A 10,128-nucleotide genomic window follows, 5' to 3' on the forward strand; every position below is an offset into this window, starting at 1 on the left:
CTTAATAAAGTTTTCGTATAAACAATTAACAGCTCTTTGCAGCTGGTTATGGAAATAAAAAAAGTTATTGAAAATCTTCCAATTTTTGCTGTTTTAAGTTTTTTTTACATACCAATTATGTATTATTCCAACTAAGAGGAAAATTTCAAAGCTAAATTTATCTTTTCGTACTGTATACCTATTATATGTAATACGTAAACTATTATTGCAAAGAGCGACGCTGCGGGCAAACGTTGTTTGTCAATCGCGTTACGTAGAGATGTTAATCGAAACGACGTTTAGGTTATCGATAATTAATCGTCGATATTGAAACGGTCGGTCATGCGGTTGAAAAAATCCCTCAACTTTTCCTGCACTCGCAGGCACCAGACCACAACAAAGTTCATGTAGACAACATTATCCTATAATGTATGATACTACCGTACAATTACGCTACGCCGTAAAATTACATCATTTTCGAGCTCTACGCGTTGTAGCTTCGAGGTTTATATCACAAAAACATACATGCAAAGAAATAATAATTGTCATCAAAATTGATGATGTATAAACGTGGGATTTGGAATTTGACAATTATACACATTAGTAGCAGGTTGGTATCGAAGCGGATTGATTAATTACCGATTAAGACGAGTGACAAGCTCGTATTTTTTTTCTAGCATACATTGAATACCGAAAGAGAGTTGTCAGTAAAAACACTGCACAAGCTCGAGTACGTTCACTCACAAAAAATATTACTCAAACCCTGGAAGATGAAAACACTGTGTGTATCCGCGTGTAATATATTTTTCAATCATTCAAAACACAAACGAAGCAAACAGTGCGCTGACACAAGATCAAGATGGCGGCCTTTGCGGTACACGCTTGCGATCGTGTTTCGGCTCTAATATTATTTTCAACGCTCGTCGGTCGCGAAGCGTTCATTCACGCCAAAGAATACGATGGCAAGCGTAGTTTTAGCCAGTGAATTTCATCTCCGAGAGACTTCCAAGTATATAATTGATGAACGAAAATTCACTCAGGATCGATGTAATGGGTTCAATCTCAAATCAACAGTTTACATCTTATTACTCGGTCTTACCTTTTTGTAGAGCTTGATCCACGTGAGATCGCCCTTGCTGTCTGTGTACTGCAGACCGAAAAACCAGACCTCCCTTAGACCGATGGTCTTGACAACCTGGTCGAAGAGTTGTTTCCCTGTCGTCGTCTGCTGGATCGCGAACTCGAGTTCCGCGTCCATCGTCGTCACCCTCACGTTCGTCTGTTTCCAACGAACAAAAAGAAAATCGATTATACTTTTTTCAATTTTCCCCCACGTTCGTCTTAAAACGTATTTAATACAGTTTTATTGGTAACGACATATACTGCAGTAATAATGCATAACGTGAAGTATTACAGTTGTAAAAATAAACTGAAATCGATCAAATATTTTTTCAAAAAACTTCTTATAACTCACGAAAGAAATGTAAAGTTTTTAATATGTTACGATGTCGAGAATACATATCTTTATATCTATATATATATATATATATTATTATAAACAGTAAGAACTAAAGAGCAAGAAGAAGAAGAAGAGAATTCTCGGAGTACAACAGGTGGCCTTCGGGGCGAGAAGCTAAAGCCACAGCGGTATAGCCACAAGGTAATACCTATACATATAATATAACCACACGATTGTTAATCGTAAGATTTCAATGCTGCTGGCGGGTATAATACGGGACTCGTATATAACAGCTATTACGAAATGCATCTTGGCGAATAATTGGAAATTATTATACGTTACGCAACGATCTGCTATACAGAAATACACGCATCTAATTATATCTACATCGGCGAATAAAAAAACTAATACAAGTATACCGCATATATAGGTAAGTTTTGACCATCGTCATGCAGCCATTTACACGCGATTGCACTTTTATACATCTTCGAACCTTGATTGCTGCTATTACCTGCGTTTTTTTTCTTTTTTTTTTAATTCATTTCTTACGTCTAACGCGGAAGTAAATGGCATCCCAGATTTTATGTCTAAGTAGTTAATGTGCACGCCTCGGCTAATTGTCGCCAAGAAAATATATGTTAATAGGCGCAAAGCGATATTGAATTCTTGATAATACGATGGAAAGGCGTTACGCATATGATATATATGTACGTTACATATGAAACTTGAGTGGACTTTACGCCGAACAAAATGAAAGAAGCAGTTTTACGCTGGTATGTTATAGCTTGAAGCTGCCGTGAGAACGAAATTGAGGCTTCTTTTGTTCCTCGAGACTATAAAGGTGTATATAACACGCACCTTTATGCACCATACTGATTTTCTCACGCAGGAATTCCTTCTTTTTTCCCCGATTCATGATGCGTGGTAGCAACAATGAATTTCTAGGTCGTTAATAATTACAATAGTCTGATTCGTGGATATCGAATTTCATTTCGTCCCGCATTAATACGAATCTTGTTGAAAAGTTGGAAAAGAAAAGTGACTAAATTTCCGAGTAAATTTTATTTGCAGCATATTGTAATTCGATCAGAATTGCCGTTTCGTTTGTCAAAATCATGCAAATAATATTTTCTTCCGCACCATTATCGATGAAAAAAAGTTAAACACCTGTATAATTATCGATTCGATAATTCCCTGGTCATACAAAACTGAGTAACTGTGTACAGCATTCCTTATACATCCGGTAGAAACGAGTGGCATTAATTGCGCTCCAAATAACGCCGCCCGTTTGTGTAACAATCAGGCATTAATTGCGTGTAACGGAAGAATGCAAGCTCGATGAGTAATCAGGTAAATCGAATTTTAAACATTACCTTATTACAGAGTAATCGATTAAACTGATTTAATTATTTTCTATCATAAATGTGTACATAGTTTCGTTGAATCGTACCATTTTAGCACCGGCCACCATTGTAGACGAGATCCCGAAGGAGAAGCAAACGGATCGACGACGCTACGCCACAGGTATCAAAACGAGGAGTAAAAATTTGAAGAGACCGATATCCGTCGATTGTCAGATGTTATAATTATCCAGGGATGCACGAGTTTGAAATTATCCACACAAAAAAAAAAAACCGAACAACCACTTTTATTGAACACTCTCGCTTTCAGTTCCTTCTCCGGCACCTTGTCCTCTTTCGAAAAAAGAAGCAAAATCCAGGAACGCGAAATTCACCCCCCACACTTGATAAAACCCGCGACAATGATAAGATTTGAGAAAAAAAAAAACTATTTGAAAACGAAACTGCAGTGAAAGCAAAAGGCTTGATCAATCGTTCGGATGAGGTGAACACAAACTGCGCCCAACTTCTCGCCGTTCGAACACGAAGAAAGAAGACTTTGATCACGTGACGACGCCGGTTAACCGCCGGCTTTTTTTCTCTCCGGTCGAGGTGGGGATAGGAGTGATGCAGGTTGGCCAATCCCCTCGGCCGTCGACGTTCGTTTGTTCGTTGGGAACGACGAGCGGCTCTTGAAATTTAAGAAGAAACGACGGAGTACGTACGACGTCAAAGATGCGTCTCCACCCCGGAAGATAAGAAAAAGAATCTAAAGTGCGGACGTGATTAGTTTCAAGTTACGAATTTGATGCGACGATCAAATTTGAATTATCGACAGAATTGCAATTTCTTTCTAAAACACGCGCCACCTGTTTGATTTGCCTACACTGTTCGATTCTAGTCTTTTTTTTCCCCCATTATGTTGACGATACTGTCGCGGATTATTTTTTTTTAAATGTCAATTTTTAGAATCTGACTACCGTCGGAACGTTAAGGCACGGGTTAGTTTCAGTTCAGACCAATTGAAGTGGTGGATTTTTTTACAGTACATGCAGATTACAACTTAAATATCGTCCTTAGACGACTTTTCTGGATCATGAGGTTGAAATTTGTAACGATAACGAAACGATGCATTCGTGCGAAAAATCGTTTGAAATTCTGTGAACTATAACAATATTATATTACTGACAATTCTCATATTGCAGAATAACATTTTCTCAAAAAATGCATCGTTATATTAACGTCACGAACTTCAATAATCATATAACGGCAGCTATCTCAAGTCTCTGCCGGCGTTTGAATTAGATTATCAGATGTATTTTAAAAAAATCATTTTTATTTATGGATCTCTACAAGTTTAGTTCACGGAGCTTGTACGTTTCCAATTTACTCGATCCATTATTCCAAGTCAAACATATCGATCTGAGTAAACATCCCTGCATCACAAGTAAAAATATTCTTCTCGATTGTATATTCAAGAAAAAAAAAATAAATAAAAATCAATATGCGTAGATCCGATTTTTTAAAATAACCGTATTATTTTCCGTCACAAAACCCTGCACTGTCCCGTTGGAATAGGAGCATTGTACCGATGCTTATATACATATAATGATTCGAATTTAATGTCGAGATCTAGACCCCGGATTCTACAAACTGTTAAAAATCGCGTCATGGACATTACTAAACGTCATTATGTATACTACCTATATAGGTGTGTAGACGCGAAATGAGTTATCGTCATATGTATTTAATTCAGCTCATGACTCTCCAGCGAATTGAGTATAGATCTGATACGTGAATGATTCACACCATAGCAGCGGGATAAGGTGTCACCGTTAAATGCGGCATCTCGTCTTGAAAAGGAAACCGTAGCCTGTTTCCATTAACTTCTCGCGCGTGTTATTATTATACATTATACACATATCAGTATGCGAAATGAAAGTATAAATGTATTATACTTATGGATACAACGCATCTATAATGCGAGTTTAACCTGGCGTTATGCCATTACAGATCTGATATAGTATACGACAAAGTTAAATTTCAAAATTTCTGTCACCAACTATTGAATTGTCTGATCTCAACCAATCCAGCTACCGAGCAATAAACTGTCGGCGGTCTCTGTCTCTTCGTAGTACATAAGTAAATGGTGCTGTAACGTACGTGCTTCGATTATGATGCATACGTCACAACATTTGCAAAACTCACGACGTTGCCCAGCTTTGAAACTTGCTACACAAACGCCTGCAACGAGCTGGCGAAAAGGCAAAACAACCGATAAGGCTTGCGAGAAATTCGTAATATAACAAAAAAAAATATTCAACATGCGGATACATTTCATTCATCATTTGCAAAGAATTCCGATGAAATTCCTTCGCTTCGTGGCCGGTGGCAAGATGACGAATTCTGAGTCATTTGCAGATAATGTACATATCAGAAATGAGTCGTTTTATGCGGAAGGTAAATGGATTATTGGTCTGACGAATAATCGCGGGGAAAACTTTAAACAAATTCATTCTTTCCTGTCGTACTTTGATAAATCTGCTTATAATTAATTTCATCAAAGAAGAAGAACGGGTGCCGTCAACTCTACGATATCTTATCTCAGGTAGAAACCGCCCGCTTTTGCCTTCAAAGTGTCTCACACCTCAGAAAATATAATATACGTCTTGTAGTAATATGTATAAATATTTTTTTTATTTATCAAACTAGGTTATTGCAACGAAATATGTGTAACGATAATATACAGCGAGACATTATTATCGTCATCGTCCAAGCGGATGATGATTTTTCCCATTGTTATATAAATACAAGACAATTTGAAACAGAATTTACAAATACGATATGTATTATAAATATCTGCAAGATTCAGTTACCGACGCGGTATAAAGATAAAATGCATTGATTAAACATTTGCAAACATCGATTGAGATTGAAAACCTGCAACGATAACGATCAGCTAAGTAGGTGAGAAGGGAAAAAAATTTTCATACGATAAAACGAGAATCGCTTCGATCAGATTGTCCTTGTCGTCTGTTTTATGTGTAGGTTATACATATTATTACGGAACCGATTGGACAGGAGATGAAAACTCAATTACAAACCTGTGTGCAATAAGGTTTCGCGGCCTAACATCTTGCTGGAGTAAAAGAAAAACAACGTATATTACATAATTTTATACTTATTAATTAATTACTGCTGCCTAAGAAGAATAAAAAAAACGCCCTTGTTTCTAATACTATAATTCTTCACGTGGAAAAAACAACGCTCGTCTAAATAGTACCTATTACAAAAAGGACTTGTATTACAATTAGTAAAGCTGATTGGTTCAGACATTTGTCCTCGTATTTTCTCGAGTATACCATTGCAAACAAACTTTCGTAGCACACAGGATTCGAATGGATTGACACGGTAAAAAATCAAAAAAAAAAAATCATTTTAAAACAGAAATGGAAATGAGAATATAGGTATAAGCGATTGACGTCCTTGTCCCGACAGAGATAACGAGATTATTTCGTAATTAGTGCGAGGAAGGAAATCGTCGTCGAGGAGGTGATTTTACAGCGCGATAAAATGGCCTAATTCTAGTACCCTGAACACCTAACATTGATAATAACAATGGCAAAGAGTAGTGGACGCGTTATCTGGTCTCCGTTATTCTACCACACACTTACCGACTTCGGCATCTTGGCAGCTGTGCTGGGCTCGTTCTAGGCAGTGAAACTGTCAGCCTGAAACAGATAAATTATTAGCACTGTTGCAGAGTTACATCACAGACTGGATAACAAACATAGTCGAACAACAATAACGCGGCAGGCAAGTACAGGTTGCCGATGCTTGATGCAGGAGAATAAATAATTACCGATGAACCGCAGGGATCGGAATCCGCTCGCACGCGATACAAATTTCAGTTATGTTCCGCTCGGTTCGTCCCTGTGCACGGGAATGACTCTTCACTATTGAACGTCAATCTCATTGTCGGACATCCCGAGCGATTCGCAACGTTTTTACTTCCCTTTTATTTTTATTTATTTATGCTAATTTTTTTTTACCACAAGTACGTATCGTACAGTTTCGCCGTGTTTTCATCTCGGCAATTTTCATATTCATTTCCAACTATAAAATTGGATCATGCCCGAGGTGATTTTCGATATATGAAAATGTTCTTCAAACCCCGTTGAACATTCATCGATTAATTGATTTTGAAAATGGGAGAGACTTATGGAAAAACATAATTTGCTGTTTAAAAGAAAGGACCATTTTACACGATGCCTCGAAAATTTTCTGTCAAATTATTAAGTTGAAAGCATCATCCGATCGACAAGTTTTGGGTCAGTAATTTATTGTATTGTTTTTTCCCCTCAAAGGATTAGGCACGTCGTATAAGATAACAGATGCAAGGCTGCTGAATAATCACGATTATTTGTGATTGCAGTATTAAAAAGTTTTGCTGTGAATTGAGTATTTCAATGAAATTTTTTTATTTCATATTCTTGTAGATTGGAAAAAAATATTTTGGACGTAATTTATATTCTTTCGATTGAATCAAAATTGCCATTAATATAACAGATTGAAAACTATAACATTGTGACGTCACCCATGTTAAGATATATCTATATATATATTAAAATCAATGAAATTCAATCACGTACAACATGAAAAATTATCATTCTTAACGAAAAACAAAAAACACGTCCTCGTTATTTTGGCTTCAAACGCATTATGCACCCCTAAAAATGGAAAAAAAATTTTCATTCAAACACTCAATTATGCCGAACGAAATAATTCGGTCACTGTGCTGCGCCGCATCTTTTCGGAGCGGCTCGACCGAGTCGTCGTCGTAGTTTTGAATTTTATAAATGCAAATCCGTGTGACCGAGATCCAAGGTACATTATATATGTATACAGCGGGACGACGAAGGCCCCTTCCTACGTGTCTCGGAGGCTTATCTGTGCCCCACTGCGTTCAGTGAACCGGGTTTCAGCGTACACATAGGCAATTAAGTACGTTTCTGCGATTACAAATTTCGAAAACTTTTCGTACCGTTCGCAGCTCGCGCGCGTTAGAATCCTCGATTTCCTCTCTCTAATCGTTAAGGCTGCATACACGCGATACATGCACGTTATACACTAATGTAAGCGCGGTTCTTACCAACCAACCGGTATTTGTCAGGTGTGCCCGTTTCATCTCTCTAATACACGATGAAAAACCCGTTGTATTTGCAAATTCAATTCCCGTAAAATAGCATGTTTTTCAATCTCGGTTTCGTTGCTCCAACGTTACTAACTTCAATAATCATTAGTCCGTAAAAGTATTTCGCTAAAAATATATAATTTTTTAAATAAATTTTAACGCGACATGTGTTTCCGCAGGGTCTATTTTTCAACTCAACGTCACAGGTACAGACCCTTAAATTCATTCCGGCACATTCAAGGCCACCGGTATAATCCGCTACCACTCGTTTAACATGGGAAACTGATACTACCGGTGGTCTCGAACATGTCAGATTCAATGTAATTGTAAGGGTCCGTTCAGGCACAGCGAAAGCTCTTCTCCTAGTCACACACATTATACCTATGTTGTTTACTTACAATAATATATACATATAATCGTCATCGACTTTTTCGTATGAGGGGGATACGGATTATCCTACGCTTTCGACACAGGTGCGTGTAACATGGGCTCTCGGATCACCTATCTACAGCAGCAGGTAAGCTCTCAGCGGCCAAAAGGTCACGGAATATGAATCATGACATTAGGAGAAAGAAACAGCAAAAGGCGGCTCGGCTCGGATCAATGAAGGCGAAATAGAGAAGAGGAAGAGAACTGCACGGGATTGGAGAAGCTACGCCGATGTTATACCTACGTGATCGAAGTACCAATTGGTTCCCGTAGGACTTGAGCGAGTGGAAAACCACCTCGGAATACAGCGTTGTGCCTTTTTAGGTCATCGACTGCCGATGAAATCGGACCTGAATATCGCCGATGGGCAAAATTGAGCGCGGACGTTTCTAATCCTCGTCCGAGAGTCACGGAAACTAGTGAAACGACTCGACTGCGTGTCATTTGCAAATACTGCGAGATGAGGTGCGTAGGCGAGCGGTTAATACAGGGTTTTTTTTTTATTTACACTAGCATGAGTAACGCTGGGTAACACCTATCTATACCTGCGAATGAATGTTCGTGCGAAAATTAACTTGCTTCTGGAATCGCGCGCGAAGCCGTCGACGACGCTGTTCGATCAAAAATCTCGAATCATTTTCAGCCAAGGTATATTGATGCCGAATCATATTTCACGTAACGCACCGCTCTGTCGACCAGGAATTTGCATATTTCTGTAATAAGCGGGCGGGCAGGTTGGTAGGGAGGTGCAAATTCCAATCTTGCTCTGAGAAGGCGTCGAAATTCATTTGTTGATAATAATTACAAGGATATTTATTTTATCCGGCATTTGTATCGTGCGCGATTCGGACATTCGCGAGGGTCTGGTTATCATTCAAACCGCGGATAGAACAACCGGTATCGGGATAATCGGCGGTGAAATACGGCCAGGGAGAGGTCTATTAACGCCGCCTCGGTAATATTCGTGTAAAATATGATTGTACTCACTTTGATTTTATCGATATGAAATATCTCTCCACTCCTTAACACCACATTTACTGGGGTTAGAGGCACACACTTTTCCCGGGACAAATCCGTGCAATCCACACCCAAAAAAAAAACCGTCACGTTGAGCAAATACTGACACCTCACTGATAATATGGCCGCCGCCCGCCTTTGAGGTGGGGTGTTAGCACCATGCACGCACTCTGGAGGACTTTCGACGTACTGAATATTCGCTCACGAACACAGATGAACGTCTGAACTCTTCGGCCGCAACCGAACTACTGACTAACTATTAGCGACGGATCGAGCCGAGCGTTCTTGCGGGAATTTTCGGAATTACTCGCGAGTTTTTATTTTGAAACCGTTCGGAAAGTGAGACCGGGACACCTGCTCCGTTGCGTTTACTGAAGAATATAGTAAACGTATCCTATTTGGCGGAAAGTCGTTAACTCGAACCGTGATTCAAACTCGCGCCTGGCACCGCGGACAACGGAAATTATGTACCAGTAGCGGAACGCATTCTGCGCATTCACTGTGCGCAGCTGTGACGTGACTAGCGCATGTAATTCATTCAATACCACTAAATTTGTTAATAATAACGATCTATACACCTGTATTTTTTCATGCAATTTTAATAATTTTCAGATCAAGTTCGTACGTGTGCATGCACGCATATCAACGTAAACGTTCTAAACGAGTTGTTTCAAATAACTAGAACCTATTCAGAAATGTTTCAGTAAGCA

The 10,128-nt window shown here is 38.8% G+C and overlaps 1 protein-coding gene across 2 annotated transcripts in view; it reads right to left on the reverse strand.

Moving 5' to 3' along the window:
- LOC107222794 (moesin/ezrin/radixin homolog 1) overlaps positions 1 to 9,656 on the reverse strand; it is a 32,272-nt gene extending 22,616 nt beyond the window's left edge. The window contains exons 1-3 of one of the 2 annotated variants that reach the window (XM_015662302.2): positions 9,389 to 9,656; positions 6,453 to 6,509; positions 1,079 to 1,258 (exon numbers count right to left, since the gene is read on the reverse strand). In XM_015662302.2, the coding sequence (XP_015517788.1) occupies positions 1,079 to 1,258; positions 6,453 to 6,464 (192 nt within the window). In that variant the 5' untranslated portion in view covers positions 6,465 to 6,509; positions 9,389 to 9,656. Of the gene's footprint in view, positions 1 to 1,078; positions 1,259 to 2,888; positions 3,295 to 6,452; positions 6,510 to 9,388 lie in introns of those variants that run through there. The other variant, XM_015662300.2, reaches the window with a different exon arrangement.
- Positions 9,657 to 10,128: the final 472 nt, after the last annotated feature.

This window comes from Neodiprion lecontei, chromosome 3, assembly GCF_021901455.1.
Source record: "Neodiprion lecontei isolate iyNeoLeco1 chromosome 3, iyNeoLeco1.1, whole genome shotgun sequence".
NCBI lineage: Eukaryota > Metazoa > Arthropoda > Insecta > Hymenoptera > Diprionidae > Neodiprion > Neodiprion lecontei.